Here is a 26,499-nt window from a genome sequence, read left to right as displayed (position 1 = left end):
TGCTTTGGGAGACACTCCGTCTTATTTGCTTGCCTACCAAATTAAGCACATGAAACAAGACATAATTCAAATGAGAGTGTAATTAATATATTTTTCTTTAGAGGAAAAAGCCAGGTGCCTGAAACAATGCAATACATATATCTGCCCATCTCAGATATATCAATGCATATCATCCTGGGGTCACCACGGAACAGAGTTCGGGAGGGAAGCTTCAGAAAAATCAAGCTCAATCCTACAGTTGGGATGGAGGTGTGACTTTCCATCAACTCCTATCTTACTTAGTGTTATACCAGAATTCCACTAGAAGAACTGGGACTTGAAGCCAGATCTTTCGCTACCAGTTCAGAGCAGGTTTTGCGGCACCGCGCTGCCACCTTATCTCGATCACCGTCAGTCACCTTAAACCAAATTTGTCTTAAACCAAATCCCTGGGAATCTGTCCACATTTTTTCCTACATAACTTTTTAATGGAACCTACTGCACACTCTCTGCAACAAATACCAATTAGCACATACACACAGTCATATTATCAATCTTAGAGGTAAAGCCTGCTCAGTCACACTAGTGAGGTTATTCAACATACAAGCATGAAATACTCAAATTAGCTTTCTCACAGAAGGAAAAAGCTAAGGTGGCCCTTTTAACCTCTCCTATGAGTCATTCATTAATATATTCACATATATACTAAGAACTTATTATATGCCATGCACTGGAGAATTCAGTGGTGATCAAGTCCTTGTTCTTATGGAGCTTACTTTATATTCCAGCAATAAAGAACAACACAAACCAGTAAGCATATAAATTAAGATTTTTCAGGTAGTGACAGAGACCATTAAAAAAATGACATTATAGGGCTTCCCTGGCGGCGCAGTGGTTGAGAGTCCGCCTGCCCGATGCAGGGGACACGGGTTCGTGTCCCGGTCCGGGAAGATCCCACATGCCGCGGAGCGGCTGGGCCCGTGAGCCATGGCCGCTGAGCCTGTGCATCCGGAGCCTGTGCTCCGCAACGGGAGAGGCCACAACAGTGAGAGGCCCGCGTACCGCAAAAAAAAAAAATGACATTATAGTCAGTGATGGGGGTGGGTACAATTTTAGATGGGGTGCTCTATGAGTAATGGAGCTGAGACCCAAGTGTCATGAAATGCCAGCCTTGTAAACTCTGAGGGCAGAGCATTCCAGGCTGAGGAAATAGCAAATGCCTCACAGAGCTCAGTATGAGAGGAACATAAGGCAGGCCAGTAGGCTGGAGTATAGTAAACAGGAGGAAGAGTAGTTCAAGATACAACAGGGTGGTGGGTTGGCCGAAATCATGCAGAGCCTTGTAGGACCTGGTAAAGAATGTAGACTTAAGACTAAATGCAACAGGAAGCCACTAGTGTTTCAAACAGGAAAGTGATATGATCCCACGTATGTTTTCAAAAGTTCCCCAGACTATTGTCTAGAGAATGGATTGTGGGGGAGGAGAGCAGAAGCAGAGACAATTAGATGGTCACAGTAGCCCAGAGAAGGTCTACGACGACTGCAGTGGCAGCAGAGAAAGCAAGAAATGCAGGATTTGGAGTACATTTTGGAGGTAGTTTTTGGCCCAGGCACCTGGGGGTATAGGAGTACCATTACTGAGATTGGGAAGACCAGAAAAAGAAGAGATTAGGAGTTGGGGGGGGTGGGGAGGGAGGTGGTGTGATGAGGGTCGGGGTAATGAGGCACGGAATTGAGAATTTTGATTCAGCCAAGTTACATTTGGTATGTCTATTAAGACATTCAAGTGGATGCCAAAAAGGCAATAGTGAACCAAAGCAAAGTTCTCTTGGATGCTTTCTCTACCCACCTATGGGGACAAACCAGGCTGTATCTGTAGGGAAGGTCTTACTAAGGACACAGGAGGGCTGCTAAACATTTCCTTTTAAAATGTAGAAGCCAGTTTCTCCCCTGGATGAGGTTCACTGCATCGTCCACCTGTTTCAGAGTCTAATATCACAAGGCAAGAATAACCTGGTACTGACTATCAGGATTTAGGCCTTTAGTTAATCCTAAAGGATCTGGACTTTTGATTGCAAGAGATTCCTGCACGCAACATAACTCTACATATCACTACCAGTTATTCAGGGTCCTAGGAACATCAGTGTTGAAAGGGAACTAGAGATCACCAGGCAGAAGACCCTCATTCTACTTACGAAGAAACTAAAATGCATAGATGTTGATGAGAAACTGACACCTTATACATTCCTAACAAAGTACAAAGGATATTCTGTATTCCTTCAGTTCTTTCAGTTCTTCTTCTCTTCGCTGCTTTTCTATTAGTTCCTGCTGCCGAGAAACCTCATCAAGGAAGTTGGTCTCATCTTCGTCTAAGCCTCTTACCATGTTTTCTGAGGAAATAATTAAACAAGGAACACTTAACAGGCTAAAGGAAAAATATAGTCAAATAAGAATTTTCCTTGTCCTATTTTTAAATAAATAGCAGATACTTCAGGGGATTAGAAGAAAGAATTTGTAAACACCAAAGCTTTTGGATAGATAACATGACATAAAATCAAGGCATCTCTCCCATTACTAGATATTAGCATAAATTAAAATGGGTATCTTGAGTTCTAAACAAAAATGTTCAATGTGGTCTAGATGGTAGAAAGTTGTCTCTTTTCCACCAAATGAGCATCTACAGACAATTTTATCTAAAGATAATCAAGACAATTTCATGGCTGGTTAGTAAAAGTGTTCACAGGGCAAAAGTGCACCAAAAAGGCCCTGCAGAGTCCCTTGGACACTGTGTTTTCTGAAGCTTACTGAATTTGAACTGTTCTTCATACTCCTGCTGCTTCCTATCTTTCTGTTCCTGCAGCCTTTCATATAGAGACCGAGGGTCATAAACCTCCTCTGGGCATTCTGAAAGAAAGGGAGGGGAAAAATACATACTTTAGAATCCTTTCATATTATTTTGGAATCACAAAGGATTTTAAAGATAAAGTCAAGTCTCTGCATGATCTGAGGGCAAAGATAACACAAAAATAGTACAAAGTCCACAGCTTCCCTTTGGACCTCAGAGAGGGGCCAGCAGTTCTCAAAGTCAACTATCAATGTTAATAGGGCCCATGGCTTGAGACAGTTAACTGGATGAGGGATCCACCCAAACCCTGCATGGTAGCAGCATTCTCAGCTGTTCAGATCCTGGATCCACCTGAATAGATGGAATAGACTAGCAGAATCTCCTGGAAGACAGTGTCGCAGAGTGGAAAGGGCAAAGATGTGAGGACCCTGGTTCTGCTCCCAGCTATGGAGGCCTTACATAGCTCCCTTGAGCCTCATTTTCTCTACTCTAAAGCGAAGACATTAATACCCACTTCGCAGGGTTGTAAGGATTAAAGGTCTACAAGCCTCTATACCTTCTGGATCTTCAGGTTTTCGAACTTTCTCCCATTCTTCTTGCCTCCTTTTGCGCCGTTCATCTAATTCTGCCTCAGACACAAACCTCTTTTTGATAACAAGGTTACCATCATCCCCTCCATCCATAATGGAACAATCAGTCTACAAAAAAAACCAAAAAACCATTTCGAGTGAGAACTGCAATTAAAATTCTAAAGAGAAACAAGAAGATTGAGCTCTGTCTCCCCCAGCAATAGACTACCTCAAAACTCCTTTCAACCTTGAATTGAGAAATCCTCAAGCAGTTTAATTTACAGGTCATTGATGAAAGCACATGATTACATTTTCCTAATGTATCAAGTAGTTTTATCAACATCTATGTTATCTACAAACTCAGCAGAGGACCTGGAATAATTCTCATGATATGCCACAGTAAATCTTACATTCCAGATTTGTCTCTGTCCCTCTAATATAGACAAATTGGCCTCCTGGGCACCCTGACATTGTTCCTTCTCGAAATTCCTGTTTCGGGGATATTACACCACCTTGATTCACCTGTTTTTATTTCCAAGTAGATTCCAAAAGGAGAAACTCGGATATTCAAGGAGCCTTAGAGATGAGTCTAGTCCGTTCAGCAGAGAAGTGATATGCCTAGAGGCACACAGACCACAAGTGGAGAAAGTAAGACTAGAAGAACCCAGATCTCCCCACTTCAGGTTCCATGTTCTCTGTACTCTACTAAAATGACTCCTCTTTCATCTCTTCCTGACCTTCCTCCCTGTAAACTCCAAATCTGCCCCACTTAAGATTCTATCCTCCATCCTTCTTTTTTCTCATTCCCACAATGACCTCAACCATTTTACGCACTTTAGGCCCAGAGAAGTTAGGTCACTTGTCTAAGGTGATAAAGGTGGTGAATGGTGGAGCTGAGAATCAAATCCAGGCCTGAGAGCAAAAATTCATACTCTTACCCACTTCACCATACCCCTTCCCAGAAACCAGGGATCCTCCTGGAGAAGAAGGACATGTCAATTTCAGCTTTCTTCCTACATCAAATTCCAGTGCTGAGAATGTTCATGAAACATTTTTCTCTAGTAAAGACGAAAGTGGAAACTGAGAAAATAAATCCAAACATGCAGAACAAAAGAATAGTCTCCGCCTAAATCCTACTGTTGAAGTTTAGTTCAACGAAACAATGAGAAAATTTTTAAATTTACTAGAAAGAAAACCAAATCAATTGACAGAAGCTGTTGTTCCCACCTAAAGCCCACAACCTGGACACTTTTGATTTAGCATTACTTAGCATTTGATTTAGCATTACAGACAGAATTGTTCTGTCTCTGTGACCATGCCAAAAATTCCTCAAGTTCTGCATAATGACCTCTTATGGAACAAGAGCCAACATTTTCTTAAATCTCTCTGGCAGAGGAAACATCAACTATGTAGAACTCTAATGGATGGGAGAGACATATTGGGCCCTCAATGTCCCCTCTCTTAGCTGTAGCTCTCCTTTCTCACCCTAAATTGGCTGTCCTCTCACCCTTATTTCCTGGTAAATAATTCAGAGTGCAACAGGTCCTTATAGTCCACCTCAAACAATTCTCCATCTGACAGCAGAACCCACCATCCATACCCAGGAGATTTTCATCCAACCCATACTTTAAAACTGTACTCCCTTCCAGGCAGCTGACTCTCTCTGAGCAGATCTGACTGGTAGGATAGTTCTTCCTTAAACTGAACTGAAATCTGTCTCCCTATAAATTCCACACACAGGTTCAATCCACTGGGACTACACAAAAGGAGCCAAATCCCTTTTTCAACATGACAATGCTGCAGTTGTTTGAAGACAACTCCCATTTTCCTCCTAATTTGTCGCTTTTCTAAGTCAAACATTTCTAGTTCCTTTAATCTTATAAAATAGAGAAAAAAGTGTCTCAAAGCAGTGAACTTAACGAATTGCATATGATTTAAACCTGGTAAATAAATTTTAGGATATGGTAACGCAACTGGTATGCCATTAAATGCATCTCTTCACTCTCGTTACACTTAAAAAATGAAAATATTAATACTGAAAGAACTCTTCTAAAAGGCCAAAATAAAAACCTAGAATCTTACATGCTTCAATCTAAATAAGAATTCAGACTCTTAAGATTATTCTTATAATGTAAAATTAAGGAAGTAAAACCATTTAATTTTCATAGCCTGTTGACTTTTTGGAAAAAGAAGAACCTACGTACACTTAACTTTAACAAAGATCCCTGAAACTCAAGGGACAGAGCCTTTAGGATACATGTAAACAAGCCTTTAGGATACATGTAAACAAGGGTTTGGATTTGAAATGGAAACTCTAGAAAAATAAGAATCTTCCCAACATTTATCAATTACTTTTGGGAAAAGACAAATTTATGGGATTCCAAGACATTCTTACTCTCCTTTTCATCAATCTTTTTCTCAAAAGTGTTAGAATTCGGGACTTCCCTGGTGGCGCAGTGGTTAAGAATCCGCCTGCCAAGGCAGGGGACACGGGTCCGATCCCTGGTTCCGGAAGATCCCACATGCCATGGAGCAACTAAGTCCGTGTGCCATAACTACTGAGCCCAAATGCCACAACTACTGAAGTCCGCACGCCTAGAGACCGTGCTCTACAACAAGAGAAGCCACTGCAATGAGAAGCCCGCGCACCTCAACGAAGAGTAGCCCCTACTCACCGCAACTAGAGAAAGCCTGCGCACAGCAACAAAGACCCAACGCAGCCAATAAATAAATAAATAAAGAGATTTTTTTAAAAAGTGTTAGAATTCAATTTCTACCCAAAGAGTTTAGCCTGTGCTATTTCCCCATCTTTCATAAATAAGGACAAAATCAAGGATCACCGCTGGCTAATGAAAATGAAAACAAGGCAGAAACACACCAAAAAAAGGAAATTTAAAGACAATGGATTTAGAATTTGACAGAGAAACTCTACTTCTCTCAAAGGGTTGACTTCCTGAGAAAACACTCACACAGTAAAAACTAATCAACACTTGTAAAAAATCTATTCTTTATTTTGTTTTTTAAATAAATTTAGTTAGTTAGTTAGTAGCTTGTGGGCTCCAGAGCACAGGCTCAATAGTTGTGGCGCACAGGCTTAGCTGCTCCGTGGCATGTGGGATCTTCCCAGACCAGGGCTCAAACCGGTGTCCCCTGCATTGGCAGGCAGGTTCTTAACCACTGCGCCACCAGGGAAGTCCAAAACTCTATTCTTTAAAGCTAATATAATCCTGACATTCCCTCATTCCCAAAATAAAACTAGATGGACACACCTAATTATAATAAATTTCTGTGAGTTTAAAAGGGCCAAGACTAAACCATAGACTGCTTTATCCGTCTCTTTCTTCAATTTGCACATCTTCTGTAGGTCCTCATTTCCTGGCACTTCAACTACTGTTGTTCCCTTCTTGCCTTCAATGCCACCAGTGGCCCTCTGGCTAATTAATTTTTATATTAGGAGAGGTTAAAGTACAGAAAATATTCATGAATAAGTGGTCATACTCCTGAGTATTCTGGATAATATTCAGAATATTTCTTCTCCAGAAATATTGTCTTTTCAGAATTCAAAACTTCACTGTCAATAAATATTGCCAAGAAGTCAGCTTAACTTCAAGACACCTTTCACTACAACCTAATCTAATTCAACCAATATATAACAAATACCTTCTGTTGCAGTCTCCTTACAAGAGGTAATGATACAGGTAATGATGAAGACTATAGACTCTGAGATCAAGAGACCTCGGTTCTGCCACTTACAAGTTGTATGATCCTGGACAAGTCACTTAATTCCTCTGAGCCTTAGTTTCCCAATCCACAGATTGCACTCACCAATGGGGATTAAAATAGTACTGCACAACTTATAAAGCTTTTGTGAGGATAACAAGAGAATTCATGTAAAGCATTTAGCACAGTGTTTGGCACCTGCTTAAAAATGCTTTGAAAGGTTTGCCATTACTACAAAGTGCTATGCTAAGCTCTGGTTATGGGAGTGAGAGAAATACTGTCTGCACTCAAGGAGTTCAGGAGAAATAAATCAGTGACATAAACAACCATGATATGTGAAGTGGGAAAGGGACCACAACAGAAATTAGGGAAAATGTACATGTATACATATTTGGTAATTCTATATTTCCCCTTTACTGTGGTTCTCTCTTTTACTGTTTTATTATTAATTCAATTTAAATAAACTCAACATTGTGCTGAATGCTGAACTGTGTCCAGCACTGTGCCAAATTCTATGGGGTGATAAAGAAAATAAACTTTAAGAGTTAGTACTCTTGCACTAGTTAATACCAATAGTGTATGTAATGAATTACCAAAGTGAACAGTACAGGTAGGAGGCAGTAATGAAGGGCACAAATATGGATCAATCAAGTTTCCCAGGCTGAAAACCTGGGCATATATCTAGACTCCTTTTTCCTTTTTCCCTTACATGCCACCAGTCTCTAAGTTCTGTTATTTCTACCTCATAATGATCTCTTTCTAATGCATCCTCTCCTTTAAGAGTCCTTTCCTTTCTAATCTCTTCTTTGCAGGGCCTCATCTTGCATAAACTACTGCAAGAGCATTCCATTAGTCTCCCTGTTTCTCCTCTGGCCCCTATTCCAGCTATTTATTACTCTACTATAGCACTTACCCATTGTGTTTTACCATTTATGACTATTCCAACAGCTCTTTTTACTCACAGTGCTTATTAGCACAGTGTCTGCCATACATGAAATATAAAGACATACTTATTGAATAAACCAACCATGGAGAGGATTTGAAGAATTTGAGCAGGGAGGAATGCTCTCACATGAATATTCTTAGATACTGTCCAATGTAAATTATAGAAAATGGTAGTCATTAAACAAATATTCACCAAAGCGTCTTTGTCCCATAGGGAATTCTATTCAAACACTATACAACTTGTGCAATAGGAAACACAAGACCAAAGATTACATCACGTTACTATATTAGATAACTGACGTCTTTTTTAAGAATAACTCTTGTGGGACTTCCCTGGTGGTGCAGTGGTTAAGAATCTGCCTGCCGATGCAGGGGACATGGGTTTGGGCCCTTATCTGGGAAGATCCCACATGCCACGGAGCAACTAAGTCCATACACCACAACTACTGAGCCTGCACTCTAGAGCCCACGAGCCACAACTACTGAGCCCACGTGCCACAACTACTGAAGCCCGTGTGCCTAGAGCCCGTGCTCCTCAACAAGAGAAGCCACCACAATGAGAAGCCCGTGCACCGCAAGGAAGAGTAGCCCCTGCTCGTTGCAACTACAGAAAGCCCGTGTGCAGCGATGACGACCCAACGCAGCCAAAAATAAATAAATAATTTATTTTTGAAAAAAAAAACAACTCTTGCTACTCTCCTTTAATTTCAACTGACTAAAAAAATGCTCTCACACTAAGCAATAAATATTTCCCACACAAAGCATTTTTCTCTGAAGAGTCCAACATTCACTGACTGTTTATTCTGCATTAGAAAGGTGATGAGTACCCACAACTTACCTTCTTCTGGAAGTAGACAGAGAAACCAGAAATTAAAGTGTCTATTTCAAATTCCTACAGCCTATCTAAATTTTCACAAGTCTCTTATTTTCCTCTTTCGTTTGCTAAAATAATTTAAAACAAAACACAAACAAACAAAAGCCCAGGGGTCCGGGGATCTAATTATAAAAATTCATTTAGGGATGAAGAGGATTTACATTGAGAATGCTTATTTTGTCCTTACTGTGTTTAATTTTAGAAAGAATAAATGCTGCCAACTTTCCTTTACCCACATAGCTTTTCTGCATGGCGACTCAAGTTTAATTATCAAATTAAACATTACATTATTTTTAAAAGGATTATTTAAGTTCTTCAAATAGGGAATTCATGGAAAACCAAAACCATGCCAAAATCACTTTGTCCCAACTTAAAAGTTTCAAACTGATGCAAAGAGTTTTCAAATTTGCTTGACAGCCAAAGAAACAAAGTTCTTATATTTCAAGCTGAAGTAAATGTTAAACACTGCACTACTGTATTTGTACTGGAGACTGTAGTATTTAATTTCCAGGTTGGTGGGACAGAATGGACTCATACATACCATGCTATACAAGTTTTAAAAAACAAAACTTACATTGCTGCTCCCAAAATAATTGCCATTGCTGACCTGAAAATTATTCCATTTAGCTCGTGCCATGATACAAATTAATGAGATCTGGTTTCCTATGGAACTGAATTGTGTGATGGCAGACTACCTAAGTGTTTACATCACTAGCCACCATACCCTCCTAATTTCTAACATTAGATACACTGTACGTGTAAAAATACACCAGGGAGGATCAGATCTCTGTGTCACAGTGTTCTAAGGCTTCCCTTTGGGGAGCAAAAACGATAGGCCTATCCACTTTCTTTCTGTCAGTAAATATATTTAAGTACTGCTCTTCCAACATTTTTATCCTGATGTTCAAGTCACACGGGATTTCAAAATGCAGGACAGCAACTAAAAGGAATTTGCCATCTGGCAAACTCAAAAATATTCCAAATAAAGACTGCTTTCTGGCCAGGAGACACTTCTACCAAGCTACAGCAGTTTAGATCAAGCCAACTTTCCCTGTATTATAAAACTTCAGGGACTTCCCTGGTGGCGCAGTGGTTAAGAATCCGCCTGCCAAGGCAGGGGATACGGTTCTATCCCTGGTCTGGGAAGATCCCACATGCCACGGAGCAACTAAGCCCACGTGCCACAACTACTGAAGCCCGCGTGCCTAAAGCCCGTGCTCTGCAACCAGAGAAGCCACAGCAATGAGAAGCCCGCGCACCGCAACCAAGAGTAGCCCCCACTCACGGCAACTAGAGAAAGCCCACAGGCAGCAACGAAGACCCAACTCAGCCAAAAATAAATAAATAAATAAATAAAACTTCAGAGAATGACAACTACTAACAGAGAACACTTTGTCAGCACTTATTATTAGACAAAGTAATCCTTAGTCACTCTTCTAACACTGAGGCTTATTTAACCTACTCCACTAGCAAGGGAGACAAAAGAATCTCAAAATGAGGGTACACCATAAGCAGTGTAATTCATATTTAGAATGTTTACTATAAAGAGCAATTTGAAGTAAACTTCTGGTTGTCTAGGCATCTAAAAAACACATGAAGTTAAAAGTTAAAAAAAAACCTAAATATACATTTATCTTTCCACAGCACAAGAACAAAATATCATATGTGCATTTACCCTGAATTCATCTATATCCACTGGAAGAAAAAAAGAGAGAACTTAAATATTGGTTCCCTTAGCTGATTCTCAGCTCCGCAATTCATGTGTGCCTCTCAGAGTGTAAACACTTCCCTCACTACGTGTGATTCTAGTATTAGTTATATTTTTTTTACACATTGTGATTCCTAAATGCAAACCAACTACTTCATCTGGGACTCAAAGGAAGAAAAACAGCATCTGTTTCAAAGCCGGAGGAAAATCTGGCCATGCTGGAATTTTGCTGCACTGGTATACCTACATCCAACATGGTGCCTCCCTAAAAGTTTTTCGAGGATAGCTTTGATTACACACTATATTACGATCTGGGCTAACTCTGGAACCTAACCCGCACTAAATCATACTCCTTCCCACCCCCACCCTCCAGGCTTTATGTATCTCCTAAGGCCAAATTTAAAAAAGAAAAAAAAAGGTTTTACATTACACCAATCATACAAGGCCCACTAACTCCTTCAGCTGTATTTTTGAACTAAATCTTTACAGGGAACCTATTATGTGCAAGGCACAGTGCTAGGTAGTAAACTGGCACTACTTTTTAGCAAGTGAGGAACTTGCACTCAATAAAAGAGAGAAGGTTGGTACATGAGCAATTTAAGGAAGTATAGAATGAGGTTAAATGCTCTCAGAGAATGGAAGTTAGATAAGGAAGACTAGGAAAAAAGCACAGGGGAAGCTTAATTTTGCAGCTATGACACTGCACAGTGAAAAGTGGTGGAAGTTTTACATATATTAAGAAAAATAATCTTTAACTCAAGTTTGCCTGAAATGACATATTTCACACTCTAAAATCAAAATCAAAGGGGGCCTTCATTTCCAGAAATAGTGGGCTAGGTAATTGAGACCAATCCCCTACCTCTATGATTAGTGAAACTGGAAGAATTTTTTAAAATAATTTTTAAACAAATAGAAAAGCTAACAAGATGGTAAAGAACTTGGCCAAAAACCCAAGACAAGGTGAAAACCAGATTAAGTCCAATATTCAAACTGGTTTTCATCCCAAGGATTTCTCTGATCTTGAAAACTGAAAGTTACTGTTTTGGTGCCCTTGCGAAGCAAAATTCAAAAGCAGGGAGCCCACCCAGGGTGTGCAGAGTCTGATAACCAACCACCTCTTTCTCCATCTTAATCTGGTACCCCAAAGAACTACACCATGAAGGTAAAGGTGAACTGGTAAGAAAAAAAGCAAGAATAATGGGTAACAGAAACAGACTCAAAGGAAATTCACATTCCCAAAGGAATTAACACATATAGATTACAAAACAACTATGCTTACCATGTTTAAAGAAATAAAAACCAAGCCTCAAAATTAATAGCAGAGAATAAGAAACTGTAAGACAGTGGCATGGCACATTTGAAAAGAAAAAAAAAATAAAACTTCAGTAACTAAAACATGCAATAACTGAATTTAAGATTGCAACAGATGAGTTTAATAACAGGTTAGAAGTAACCTATGAAAGAATTAATAAAGAAGAAATTATCCAGAATATAGTATAGAAAAATAAAAAGAGTAAGAGGCATAAAGAAGAGAGTGAAAAGGTCTATGTTAAATCAATAAAGAAGGAAGATAAACAACGGGGCAGAAGCAATACATGAATATAAAATGGCTGAGAATTTTACAGAACTAATGAAAGACACCAATCCACAAATTAGTAAGTGTAATAAACACCAAACTGAACAAAAACAAATCCATAGTTGCATACATCATAATGAAAATGCAGAAAACCAAAGACAAGGACAAAATAATCTGTAAAACACATCCTATAGTAAAAAGTGACACAGATCATATTTGAGAATTAAGACAAAGCATGTACAAAAGGTGATCAACAGTGAGCACACTGAAATTGTTTAATTTAGCTGCCACGAAGACATAATTACACACAACTGAGTCTATGGCTAAACCATGCACTTAAATTACTTCATTTACCAGATACGTGGTTTTCAATTTCTGAAGCAGCAGCTTGATTCTAACCAAAACAGCAAGATTCTTAGAAGCTAAACACTGTTAACCAAGTAAATGGTATTGACATAATTCTTCCTTTCTTACAACCACGAAGAATTTCTCACCTGAGGCACCAAGACCTCAGGTGAGAAAGATAATTGGGTAGCCTCTGCTTTCAGACCCTTACAAATTGTTAACCTCGAGCTCTATTTGAAAGACTGTACAAGCTGCCTTTACCTCAGCTCAATTGCTTGTTATCAAAAAGGGGCCTACACACTAATTCCTCTCAAGTGTTTCAAAAGCAGTGCCTTCCAAACCATTTAACGGCGTCCTTGTTAACAAAGCAATAAGGCACACAGCTGAATGAATTATCAACAAATCTTACCCAACAGCTGGTACACAACAGGTCATTGGGAATTCTGACCACCAGACCCGCACTTGGCTTCCTGGGTCCCACCCAACACCCCAGTCCGACTATCTAGGGTGGGGTCCGAGAATATGCATTTTAAAAGGGCCGCAGAAGCTCTTGTTTTCTACTAGTTTAAGAACCAGTGCTCTGAACGCGCACTCCCCTTTTCCCGCCATGCGCACTGACATTCACCTGGGCCAGCAACTCTCAAACAAGACGCTTCAACCCGCGCGGTCTTAGTTTCCTAAGTTTTCTGCAAAATGAGCACACCAGTTTGTTTTCCATTAGAAGAAAATGCACTGAGCACATCTACTGGTACATGGTACATAATAAATGTTTCTCCTCCTGCACTAATTCTGTGACTCAATCATTTCCAACCAGGCACCCCCCACATCTCCCGAGTAGCCTGGAGCCGTTCCAAAACGTTTGGGATAGAGCCCGCTCCTCACCTGGAGCCTGGGTGGCCCCACCTGACAGAAAAGGTAGAGGGGAGCCGACTAGAGGCCCAAAGTCCCAGGACCCCTTGAAAGGGTCGGCATCCTCCTCCACAGGACCTGAAGGCATTCTCGCGGGCTCCCTCGGCTTCCCTCAGGCTGGGCCCCGCAAGCCCCAGTCCCCGGTTACTCAGAACACTGGGCGAGAGAGCGGACTGAGGGCAGACCTGGCCCTAAACCTCCCATCAAACGCAGCCCCTCACCTCCGGAGCGAGGAAGCCGGAGCCCAGGTCTCGCTGCCTGGCCAGGGCCCAGGCCGCACTCACCTACCAGCGTGCAGGAGGCGAGACCCCCTCACCTCGGCGGCGCCCACCCCAAAACGCCACCGCAAGCGCCGCTCGCTCTTCAGGAAAAAGAAACAGAAAGAAAGTAAAAACAGAAAGAAAGAACGAAAATAGCCTTTGCTTTTATATTTCTTTCGACCCCGCCGAGCTTCCTTTTCCTCACCGCCACAACAGAGCTCCGCCCCCCTTCCGGCAGCGTAACCCAATCCGCACCTCTCCTCCTCCGCAGGAGACAGATGGAAATCCGGTCCTTAGAAAGCTAGCGGGAGAGACTTGATTGGGCCATTCACACGTCAGCAAGGGGATTGGCCAGCTCCCTCCAGGGGGGCGGGCCGAGTGGCGATGTCACGTGACATGTTACCTGAAAGCTGATTGGCTTTCAGGAAGAGGGATTGCCACCGAGGAAGGGGCGTTTCCTAGGGGACTGAGGGAGGGCCTGGGCGGTACGAAGCGGGGGTGGGCCCAGCACGTAATGGCAGCGCCTTGGCCTCGCGTCCATCTTTACCGCTCTCTCGGACCTGTCACAAAGGAGTTGCGCCGTCGCCGCCGCCGCCTCCTCCCTCGGGTGGGCCCGGGAGCTGGAGAAAGTCAGTGCCGCAGCCCAGTCACGCTGCTCCGGGAAGCCCCTGGGGACGCGGAGCGGGGGGAATCCCAGGGCTGGAGACGTCCGTGAGGGAGGGGAACAGCCGCCCGAGTCTGCGGCGGAGAGACCGGACTGGGGCCGGGGGAGGTTCCGAGAAGGGGCCTGGGAGGGGGTGGCGTTGGGCAGAGCCCAGGAAACAGCCCAGAGGTCCTCCAGCGAGGCCCGTGCTGAAGACGCTCGGAGAGGTTTCTGGAAGAGGGTGTTCCCCCTTTAGGGGTTTCTTGACCGAGGAGGTTGTTGGGGATCGCCTTTCTGAGGAGGCCGCGGCTAAAGGGGCCCAGGTGAGAAGCAGGTAGCTCCTGGGAGGCTGCTGATATTTAGGAGTGCTCCTCAGGGGTACCCAGGGTGGAGGAGGTAGGTGGGAGGACGCTTGGGGAGGGTTTCCTTTTGTGGAGTTTGAGGTTTAGGTGGCACGAGTGGGAGGTAGACCATAGCCGGGGAAGCTTAGACGTGCCTTAGGGTCAAGAGACGCCTCAGAGAGAGAGGCTAGGAGTTGGGAGCCAGAGCTAGCGGGTTCTACCTCGGAGGCCCCATGTGACAAATGGGTAAGGGCCTGGAGAGAGGGGATTTGCTGCGCGATTCCGGGAAGAGAAGACCCCCATCCATAGGAAAGCCTGGGTGGGGAATAGTGAGAGGGAAGCGGGAATGGCAAGCGTTTTCCTCTCAAACACAGGATTCAGCCGCTTCTGGGTATAGTGCAGGTGGAGTGGGGGAAGTCTGTCCCACCAACACGCCCTGCGTGACTCTAGATCAGGCTTTTGTTCTACCTGCTACCTCAGTTTCCCTGTCTTTGGGGGGCGGAGGTAGAGGCAGAAATAGTCCACTGAGACTCTGGCGTTCTATCCTGTATAGCTGTCTGAATGAGGTTGCTCCCCCTGGAGTGTTGTACTTTGAACTTCTAAAGGTTAGAAGTGTCTATTTAACTGACTGAATAGAGTCCCTTGGTTGTCCAGGCCCCTTACCTACCATCTCCTCCTCCTTAACCTCCTTGGGTCTCTTCTGTAAAATAACACAGTGTGTGAAAGTAAAGTATTGTGATTCTACCATCGAAGGGGTTGCTGTTGAGAAATGAAAGTGAAGGCACTTTCTAAACTGTAAAGCAGTATGTAGGTGTAAGGGATTAGCATTTAATACACTTGTTGATCACCTATGGAGTGCTGGAAGTCATATTGTACCGAAAGCTTCAAGGTTTACAGCTTTGTAGGTCATATAATTTTAAACCCATGATTTCAACCCCTGCTTAGATGGGGGTAGAGGGATTTCCAGTTTTGCTCCCAGAGTTTTAATTTACTTTAAACTTCTGATGGTACTGGCAGAAGATAGCCCTATGATATAATCTTTTCCTTCGGGAGTTTTTTTTTCTGACAGCTGAAATTTTCTTGTAGGTAATTTGATCTCAATATTGTAAACTACCTCCCCTTTCCCCATATATATGTATTTGTGGCCTTTGGATGTCTACAGGTAGTGAATATCATGTTTCCTCCCTCAGTTGTGATTTTATAAATGAGACCTCCTCTTTTTTCCATGAATACTATGCCTTCCTGTAGTAGCCCCAAACTATAGATTATGAGGCGCATTAGCTGTTGCTTTTATATTTCTCTTCCACAGTGGTTTTTTCTACTTTTCACCATATATAGTTTGCATTTCCTGGGGTGACATCTTGCCTTGTAGCTCCCTCTGTGAGGGTATACGTACTGTGCCCATGTCTGACATTTTCCTAATTTTTGTTTAGTTGCATTTGTTAGAGCTGGTTTAACAAATATTTAGTAATTTGTGATTTTTGAAGTTTTTTTTTTTTTAAAAACAAAAAGCCGACTTGAAATTCCTGTTTTTCTAATCTTATGTTCCATGAGTCTTTTTTGAAAAAATCACTGTGGTGATTTTGTGAGCTTTCTGGTTCCCAGGGTACATGTCGTCCAGATCTACTGCTTAAGGTCTGTGTCCTGCTTTTGCTGTTTTCATTATTTCTGTGCTCCATGATTATTTTTACGTTATTGACTGTAGGAAGTGTTCCAGCATACTCTATGTGGACTTTTTCTGCTTTGTCAGCAAAATAACTTTCCAGTTAGTAAATTGGCCAAGAATCAAGAGAAAATAAAAACTTAGCATTTTATGTAGTAGTATGTTATTCTGTAGTGAATAGGGGAAAACAACAACTTTGAAGTATGTTTTGGCAAGAGTATAATAAAAAAAAATCATTGTGTGTTCCTAAAGTGAATTTATTACAGTCTGTTTCAACTCATGAGCTTAATTCAGTCTATCAGGAATTGCCTATGCTTTTCCTAATAATGAAGTAATTTGTTATAATGAAATGAGAAGTCATTTTGAATTCTTTAAAATACAACTCTCTTGGACAATCTAGTACCCATATAGTTTGAAAATTATTAGGAATTCTTGAGATGGTAATCACTATCACGCTACTGTTTTTTTAAATTAATATATTTTTTTTGGCTGTTGTTGGGTTTTCGTTGCTGCGTGCAGTCTTTTCTCTCTTAATTGCGGCAAGCAGGGGCTACTCTTTGTTGCAGGGTGTGGGCTTCTCATTGAGGTGGCTTCTCTTGCTGTGGAGCACAGGCTCTAGGCACGCGGGCTTCAGTAGTTGTGGCACACGGGCTCTAGAGCACAGGCTCAGTAGTTGTGGCACGCAGGCTTAGTTGCTCCGCGGCATGTGGGATCTTCCCGGACCAGGGATCGAACCTGTGTCCCCTGCATCCGCAGGTGGATTCTTAACCACTGCACCACCAGGGAAGTCTCACTATTACGCTACTTTAAATTGGAAATTTTCTGGTTTGTGGTGGGATTCTTGTAAAGTAGAATGTGACCGTCACAGGGTTGCAAAAGTAAGTGAAAAGTCATTAGGCATCACAGACAGGAACCACGGTAGAACAACGGTAATCTATTTCAAAAGAGTTATGGCCGGGGAAGGGTGGGTAGTAAAGTATCTATTTAGCTTCTCTTCAAATATTTGGGCATTTTTCAAGGCATTTACCATTGAATTTGGATAGTTTTTTCCTGGTATGCAAGTTAGAAAATTAAAGAACAGAACAGTTATGAAGTAATAAATGCCATAACTTGGGCCACCAGCTTAGGAGGAGACTTTCACAACTTTTAGGAATGCAAAAAAGTGAATATGTGCCCTTTGGTTTATCTGTTCAATAAGTTGGCTTTTGATATAGTTTTCTTGCCAACCTTTATGATTAGAAAAAGGTACATATTTGTTATATTTTACTCTCAGTGTCCATTCCAAAAGGGAATGCTTGCTGGTTCAGTATGTAAAAGCATGTTTAACTGTAGATAACTATGATATATACAAGGCTAAATGAGATAAAGTTATCTAATAAATAGTGATAAGCTCTTAGAGAATATTCCCCTTTCTCCCTCCCTAAGCTTTTGAAAACTAAGAATGCACTTGAGACAGCAAAGGATTGATGCACTCCTTAAGTTTGTTAAGGAATGAACCCTGTATGTAGCTTTCTTATTGCTTGAAATTATAGTTTCCAAGCATAATTTCATGTATGTATATATACATCAAGTAGAAGGTTTTGAAATACCTTACTTGGCAGGTTTATTATTACCTCAGCTTAATGTTTCAGTGTTAGTCTTTTTTTCTTACCCCTTCTACCTCCTGAAGAATTAAGTTTCCTCATCTGTGCTCCTTTAATGCAATGATTCTCAAAGTATGGCTCCTACCTGGCCCCTCTCCTTTTTTTCAATTCTTATTGCTTCATAGTTGTTCATACCTACCTATGCCTAAAGGCTACTTATTAATAACCTGCCAAGTAAATTATTGAGGATTACTAAAACATAATATTCATAAACTAAAACTGGCACAACATTTGAGTTTGCTGTTACCTCTAATACCTTTTTCTTCCAGGAAGTACTGTCATGGGAAACTTGGCACCAATGCAAAGCTTCTTACATGTCATATGCAGAATGGGGATTCCTACAATATTCAGGAAGGGATGATGCTTATTTGGGATGCATCATCAGTATTGTCTCAAATTGATCTCGGTTTTTCATCGTGTTTCCTCTTTATTTTTCATTAGAGTTACTGTTAGCTTCATCTTTAGCAATTTAATTTATGGACTTTCAGTTAACCTTTCACTGTGTGGTCAGGGATATTTGTACCAACAATATTTTGGCTTATTTAAGACATGAATGTGTTGCAGTGCAAATATAAATCCTTCATTCCTCTTTTGCTAATGCTGATTTATACAGTCACCTAAAAACTTGCTCCTGTGGAGATACTTGAATGTTACTAAGTTCCTTTTCCACAGGAAGAATGGGGGAGCGAGAGGCCTCCTCCTAGTGAACCTGACACTATATGCATGGGCTTCTGTGGCAGGTGCTATATTATGGGTTGGGCACTCTGTGTTGTCTGTCCTTCATCCCTTTAAGAAGAGCACGAGGGACCTTTTTTCATCTTTGCTCTGTGCCTGGCATATAAGCATTAGATTCATATTTATTGAGTGATGTTGTCTCAGCTTCTCAAAGAGATAAATTTTTTTTACAGATTTTTTTAACATTTTTATTGGAGTATAATTGCTTTACAACGGTGTGTTAGTTTCTGCTTTATAACAGACTGAATCAGTTATACATATACATATATCCCCTTTACAGATTTTAGAATAAACTCACTTAAAATGCTTATTGAATACCTGTTAGGTTCTGGTAGGTATACAGTTGAGAGTGCAATTGAGTGTTTTCAGACACCACTTTAAGTGGATCTCATTAAGGAAAATGTTGCTATTCATACTGTTTACACATTTTGTTTGCTTTTCTTAATAGCAAAGAGTTTCCTATAACAGAAAAGTCCTTTTCCTTCAGATTTGTTAATCATGTATGTGTTTGAATGACACATCTATATTATTTCCTGTTGTTTGGTCTCCTGGAGGTGAAAATCCCAAACAGCATGGAGTATTACATTTGTTTTTCTCCTCTGTGTGGTAGCCATCATTAGCACTTACCTCAGTTCTTTCTTAGCATTTCCTTTTTGGGTCCAAGGCAAATTTTTCAAACTTTGAGACCAGACAGGGATTATTCATTTCTCTCTTTTTTTTTTTTCCCTCTCTTTTTTACTGTTATTTGCTTCTGGAAATCCCTTACTCTGTCCTAGCCATAAATACTCCTCTAACAGTTCAACCAGAAAAATTATCTACTTTTACCTCAAAGATGTACTTTCTTAAACCAACCTCAGTGCATAAGAGAAATATCAGAATCATTCAGTGCTTTTCCCAGACAACTTGAAGGTTACAATGCAGGGGATAAGAATACTCTATGTGACTTAAACCTCAAGTGCCCAGTGCCACTGCAGACAGTTTTGGACACCTGGACGACATGTAAAAATATCTTATCAGAGCTGCCTTTCCTTTTGGGGGAAAAGTGAAGTTCCAACCAAATATTTCACAATCTTTCACTTCCCTTTCCCCTGAATATCAGATACCTTAGAGTCTAGAGACAAAAAATGCTCTTGTTAAAATGTCTTTAGGTGGTTTCTGTTTCAACTGGCAAGTGTACTCTTGATATACAATACACCGTTCTTATCTACTTTGCTACCAAAGAATCTTGTTGCCCTCCAAGTTTTCCCCATTTAAATACAAGAAAATTGTGGTCATTGGGGCGTCCTGCAGGATATTTTAAAAGCAAATATATTTCTGGGTGAGTTTCCCTATCTTGATAGGGTTTGAGTTATACAGGTATACGCACTAGACAAAGTTCAGCACATACATGCTTAAGACCTGTACATTTCATTACATATAAATGTAACCTCAAAACATATTGAAGTCCAGTTAGTGATATGCATACTGAATTTTTTAGGGGGAAGTATACTGATGCCTTTGAAATGCATCAAAAAAAATAGGTGGATTGATGATGGATAGAGATGTGTAGAGATGTGATAAAGCAAGTATAGTAAAATGTAAATGGTAGAATCTAGGTGCTGGGTATATAGGTGTTCACTGTAAAATTCACCTTTGCTATATGTTTGAAATTTTTCATAATAAAATGTCCGAGGGGCATAGTGAACACTAGAAGCTATCACTTGTAATGCATTCACTGTCTTAGGGGAAAAATCCAAAACATTTTCTAAGGAGAGAAAATCATTAATATTTCCAGTGTATTATATATTGTTATTGTTCATGCTATACAATTTAGCCTTTGAGTGGTGGATTGGAAAAAAGTCCTGCATCCACTGTTTTGGAACAATGAGGTAAAGATGACAGCAATAGTAATTTTATGCCCAAAGTTTGGTTTTTCTTCCTATGGTCATTCATTTAACCAGCCTCTCCTGTCTTGGCAGCACAATCCTGAAGTCTTATTTTCAGAGAAAAGAAAGTATTCTTAAAGTCACTGAGCTGTATTATGGTTGAATGCAAGCAAATATTTGAAGAGATGAATCATTGATTCCTGGACCATTTGTTAGAGAGGGTTAGGCCATTTGGCAGATGTCTCTGTGGTGAGCTGTTTATGATGGTAGAGGTCTGTGTTTTTTGAACCAGACCTCACTCCTTTAACACTAAACTTACTGAGAGCCCAAGTTTGTTTTTTCCCCCTCTCAGAGCGGCTTTAAAACATATAAAATGTAAAATTAATAAATCATAAATGATATAGAAATGGAAAGAATAGTCTTTACTTTCTTTTTTCAAAGGGGGAGGATAAAAATAAATATTACTACACTTCAGAGAAGTAGATTTGCAAAGCAAAGGTTTGTAATTATGCCCTTTTAGCAAAATAGTCATGAACAGTGTAATGATTTAAAAAGCATTACCATTTAGATGGTAAGAAAAGTATTTCTTTTTTTTAAATAAATTTATTTATTTTTATTTATTTATTATTTTTGGCTGTGTTGGGTCTTCGTTGCTGCCTGCAGGCTTTCTCTAGTTGCGATTTCCAGACCTGGAAACAGTGATTTCCAGACCTGGCCACCATCAGAATCACCTGGGGAGCTTTTAAGGAAACACTTGCTTGGGCCACATCCTAGAAATTCAGATGCTGGCTATTTGGAGTAGAACGAGGAATTTGGATTTTAAGAAGTACCTAAGTGACTCTAATGCCCATCACCTTTGGGATTATTAAGCTACAATCTTTTCCAAGGTTCTTTGTCTAAAAGTATAGATAAGTAATAATTATTTCAGTACAGGGTAGATGAGTTCTATAAAAGATGAGTTTGTTAGTTATCTTAGTGCTCTTAATTAAGACAGATCTGATTCCAGAGCCCCCACCTCCCAGGTTATCTGGTTACTTCTGATTAGCTACCTGCTCATTTTATAATATATTGCATTTTGGGATCCATTTTACATGTTGGGCACTGTGCCATGTATTTTACATGTACTATTTCATTTAATCCTCATAGAACTACTATGAGGTGTAAGAACTATTACTATCTCCATGTTTTTTGTTTTGTTTTTTTAATTAATTTATTTATTTATTTTTGCCTGTGTTGGGTCTTCGTTACTGTGTGCGGGCTTTCTCTAGTTGTGGTGAGCAGGGGCTGCTCTTCATTGTGGTGCGTGGGCTTCGCATTGCAGTGCTTGTTGCAGAGCTCAGGCTCTAGGTGCACAGGCTTTAGTAGTTGTGGCGCACAGGCTTAGTTGCTCCGCGGCATGTGGGATCTTCGTGGACCAGGGCTCGAACCCATGTCCCCTGCGTTGGCAGGCGGATTCTTAACCACTGCGTCACCAGGGAAGCCCTCCATGTTTTAAAGTGTGTCAGTAGTCAGGATAATTAGAATGCATATTTGGAAATATTGCAGGGCTGAGACCTGTGCCCAAACTGTGTGACTGCAAAGCCAGTGCCCTTGTACTGTAGGTGGCCTCTGGCATCCTGTACAAGATCTGTACATTGAATGTTCCTGTCTTAAAACAATGGTCTTTGGAAAGTGGGCCACATAATGCTTTTTGGAATGAGATAAAATGAAGCTGTCTAAAGTGTAATTGTTTAGCTTCACTACCCAGTCTTTTGCCTAAGGTATTCACAATTTAGTCTCTGAGAAGTGTCATAAGTGACAGCCATTTCCAGATGAAAAGCTATACATTTTTTAGTGCTGAATAAATCTGAAAGATCATACACTTTGTTCACTTATTTGTCCTGCTTTTGGCTGTAACCCTCAGAAAAAAATTAAAGATAACAGCTCTTATATTTTCCTTGTATGTTTCATAGTCTTTGCTTTGAAATGCCTCCTGGCTTCTCCCCCCAATTAACTTATTTATACCTGGTCTTTACAGATAGTCCTTACAAAAGAGTCTTTGGTTTTAAAATATTGAAAATACTTGTATTTTTTTACTCCATTTCCTTCTCTGACAAATTTTGTAGTTGACATCATTTTCTAGGTCATTTAAGGAAAATGACTCTTTTGGAAAAAATTGACCTGAACTATACTTGAGTTCAATTTGGAAATAGAAAAAAAACAAAAACAAAACAAAACAAACTCCCACTACATTTAATTCTCCTCACCTCCAAATTAGTCAGATTTTTAGAAATACCTGTATTATTGGATATCTTCCATTTGCTTTGAAATATACTAAATGGAAATCTGCATGGATTTAATTATTCTACATTCAGTTTAAATAAGCCTTAGCAAAAATATTTGGATAGAATAAAGTTTAAGAATTTGATGAGGACACGGGGAGGGGGGAAGGGTAAGCTGGGACGAAGTGAGAGAGTGGCATGGACATATATACACTACCAAGTGTAAAACAGATAGCTAGTGGGAAGCAGCTGCATAGCACAGGGAGATCAGCTCGGTGCTTTGTGACCAACTAGAGGGGTGGGATAGGGATGGGTGGGAGGGACACGCAAGAGGGAGGAGATACGGGGATATATGTACACATATAGCTGATTCACTTTGTTATACAGCAGAAACTAACATACCATTGTAAAGCAATTATACTCCAATAAAGATGTTTAAAAAAAAAAGAATTTGAGATCCAACAAACTTCCTTCCTTCCTTCCTTTCTTTCTTTCTTATGCATTTATTTTTTAATTAAAAAATTTCATCCATTTGGAATTTTCAAATATGGCTTGTGATACAAATCTCATTCCCCTTACATGGATAGTTAGTTGTATCCTAACAGATCATGTATATATCATGACTCACACTTTTCCACTGGTTTTTCAATGTCTGTAAACTTATTTTTAACCCACTGTTTTCCTCACAATCACTCCCAACATTGTTTCTTGTTAGTTATTCTAAATAGCTCTACAAGTGTTAGCATTAAACTGTAACTTTATAGGATGCCCTGTTCTCTCCCCTTCAGGGCTTTGTTTTCTGAGACTTGATCTCACCTTGACATCCTCAAATCATTGCCGATATTTTTACTACCTGATTTGTCTCCCTTCCTCAGGTATGCCTTCTCCAATTTAATGTGTCATGTTGGATTGAATCTACTGTTTGCATGTCATGTCCATCCCAACTTCCATACTGATTGCATGGAAAGGTTCTGGAGCTTTAGAGAAGCCAGTGGAATTCCCTCCTGCTCTGATAACATTGAGAGCACCTCCCCAGAAGATAGAGCGTTCATTCCCAAGTAGAGTTCCCTTGTATCAAATCTTGGACCACTACATTCTGCCATCCGCAAAGTATTAGCTGGCTTAGCCACAGACGTTTATAGACTATTGGTTAAGAAACTATGTTAATCCAGAGTATGGATTTCTGTACAGCCTTAAACGGAATGAGGTCGTTTTATATATACTGGTATAGAAAGATGTTAAGGGGGGAAAAGCAAATCATAGAAAATATGGTGATGTTCTAATTAATTTTTTTAAAGCCAGTTCGTAAGTACATAATAATAGGTGTGGAAACAGATTCATGAAGCTTTTAGCAGGGGTTACCTCCAGGAAGGGAATGGGCTATGAAGAAAGCCTTTCAGAAAAGAGCAAAAGACCTTTGCAGCATTTAGGTCTATAAAACGAACATGTATTCACTTTTTATGTTTTTTGGTTTTGTTTACTTGTTTGGGCCGCATTTCGGCATGTGGGGTCTTAGTTCGCTGACCAGAGATTGAACCTGTGCCCCCTGCAGTGGAAGCACAGTCTTAGCCACTGGACCACCAGCGAATTCCCTCTCACTTTTTATTTTTTAAAAATCACCAAATGTAAAATAGCTAGTGGGAAGCAGCTGCATAGCACAGGGAGATCAGCTAAGTGCTTTGTAACCACCTAGAGGTGGGATAGGAAGGGTGGGAGGGAGACGCAAGAGGGAGGAGATAGGGGGATATATGTATATGTATAGCTGATTCACTTTGTTATAAAGCAGAAACTAACACCATTGTAAAGCAATTATACTCCAATAAAGATGTTAAAAAAAATCAATGGATGTTGTAAAGCAACTATACTCCAATAAAAATTAATTTTAAAAAATCAATGGATGAAAAAATTTTAATCTAATAATTTAAGATTTCAAGGAAGTGACATTAGCTAAGCTACTGCCCAGTGGCAGGCCTGCCAGAAACCTTGGATTCTTACCTCCTGTCATCCAAATTGTTCTAGCAGTGCCTCCTCTGTGAACTTTCTTGTGAGAAGGGCCAACGCATCACTTTTTTTTTTTAACCTAATGTTTGCTGTCTGAGATTTTACCACTTTTTTTTTTTAATTTTATTTGGTTGTGCTGGGTCTTAGTTGCAGCTCTCAGGCTCCTTAGTTGTGGCATGCGAACTCTTAGTTGCAGCATGCATGTGGGATCTAGTTCCCTGACCAGAGATTGAACCCGAGCCCCTTGCATTGGGAGCACGGAGTCTTATCCACTGTACCACCAGGGAAGTTCCAAAGCATCACTTCTTAAATGTTGCTTTCTGGTCTTTCTCAGAAACCAGCATAATTTATAAGATCAACAGAAATTTATACCAAGGACCCTTTAAAAGAGTTATTTCTGATTTCTGTCTCCTTTTAAGCATTGAAATCTCTTGGTTATCTACCCTCTGGAGGGAATTATATACCCTGGCCCCTGCAGTGATGGGAATGGTATGGTATTACTTCCACTCCTTGCTGTTTTAGAATGTGTTCTCTTTCATTTATTTATTTATTTTTAATTTATTTTTGGCTGTGCCACACGGCTTGCAGGATCTCAGTCCCCCAACCAGGGACTGAACCCGGACCAGGGATTGAACCTGGGCCACAGCAGTGAAAGCGCCGAATCCTAACCACTAGACCACCAGGGAATTTCCACTGTGTTCTCTTTTAAAAGGTTATTTTCAGCTGAATCCCTGCATCATATTCCTACCTATACTTCAGTCACATCCTTTAAATTACAACCTCCAAATTTTGAACACAGCCTGACTATGTTGGGAGAACCAGGAACATCTGTCATATTGCTTGGCTCAGCCATTGCTGTCTTGGTAGTCTGGAGGGAGATAATGTCTATCCATTGCCTCTCCTCTCTCCTCTTCTTCCCTCCCTCCCTTACCCTGTCCCTCCCCCTCTCTACATATTAGATTAGATTAAATATTATATATATATTTTTTCCCTTCCATTTTTCCCCTATGAGCAGTAATTAGACTGGGCAAATATTTAAAAGAATTTACTACAAATCTGTCCAAAATAACAGAAGTAAGTTTTCTCTTGTTTCTGATCCCACTAAATTATTTTATTTATATCTATTTCTGAGCCAGTGCTCAAGATATGAGGATGTAATTATAAATAGCCAAATGTTGAGTAGAGACTACCAGTCTCTAATCCTTATGTGTCTGTTTGTGTCCTTATGGGTCCTAGTCTTCAGGTCTCAGCATGATTTTTTACTTTTTGCTACCAGCCCCACGTTAGTCTCCTGCTTCCGAATCTTTACTTCTTTTTACATGTAACCAGATTTCCTCAGCTTAATGAAGAGCTGGCTCTATCATTAGGCTTTTTTTTTTTTTTTTTATGATAAACATGCTGTGTGGGATGAGAATGGCCATCCATAAATTCCTGGAGGGTGGGGACTGTATCTTGTTCATCTTTATTCTCCCAGTGCCAGCCTGGTGCCCGATATGAGGTGCTCAGACAAAGATCATTGGTGCATCCCTGTTCTTAACTTTGTAGCAGTTGTGTGCAACAAACTTATCATTGTGAAAATGTAACCTTGTGATATATATTTACCTTCCCCAAAACAGA

The 26,499-nt window shown here is 40.5% G+C and overlaps 2 protein-coding genes across 11 annotated transcripts in view; one reads left to right on the top strand and one right to left on the bottom strand.

Annotated features, from left to right (window-relative positions):
- Positions 1-13,929, bottom strand: part of PSME3IP1 (proteasome activator subunit 3 interacting protein 1) — a 41,097-nt gene extending 27,168 nt beyond the window's left edge. For 2 of the 8 annotated variants that reach the window (XM_019935778.1, XM_073795561.1), the window contains exons 1-5: positions 13,755-13,929; positions 4,332-4,451; positions 3,381-3,522; positions 2,785-2,883; positions 2,248-2,369 (exon numbers count right to left, since the gene is read on the bottom strand). In XM_019935778.1, coding sequence (XP_019791337.1) covers positions 2,248-2,369; positions 2,785-2,883; positions 3,381-3,522; positions 4,332-4,343 — 375 coding nt within the window. In that variant the 5' untranslated portion in view covers positions 4,344-4,451; positions 13,755-13,929. Of the gene's footprint in view, positions 1-2,247; positions 2,370-2,784; positions 2,884-3,380; positions 3,523-3,915; positions 4,012-4,331; positions 4,452-13,186; positions 13,248-13,691 lie in introns of all 8 variants that reach the window. The other 6 variants (XM_033844511.1, XM_019935780.1, XM_019935782.1 and 3 more) reach the window with 6 other exon arrangements.
- Positions 13,930-14,203: 274 nt separating this feature from the next.
- The window catches only part of RSPRY1 (ring finger and SPRY domain containing 1), a 45,838-nt gene continuing 33,542 nt past the window's right edge, over positions 14,204-26,499 (top strand). The window contains exon 1 of one of the 3 annotated variants that reach the window (XM_004313225.4): positions 14,204-14,359. The gene's annotated coding sequence lies outside the window, so the exon portion shown is untranslated. The other 2 variants (XM_073795545.1, XM_019935776.2) reach the window with 2 other exon arrangements.

The sequence above is a fragment of the Tursiops truncatus genome, chromosome 19 (assembly GCF_011762595.2).
Source record: "Tursiops truncatus isolate mTurTru1 chromosome 19, mTurTru1.mat.Y, whole genome shotgun sequence".
NCBI classification, from domain to species: domain Eukaryota; kingdom Metazoa; phylum Chordata; class Mammalia; order Artiodactyla; family Delphinidae; genus Tursiops; species Tursiops truncatus.
Note: the sequence above shows the minus strand (reverse complement) of the source record. Positions and strands in the feature narration are given on the sequence as shown.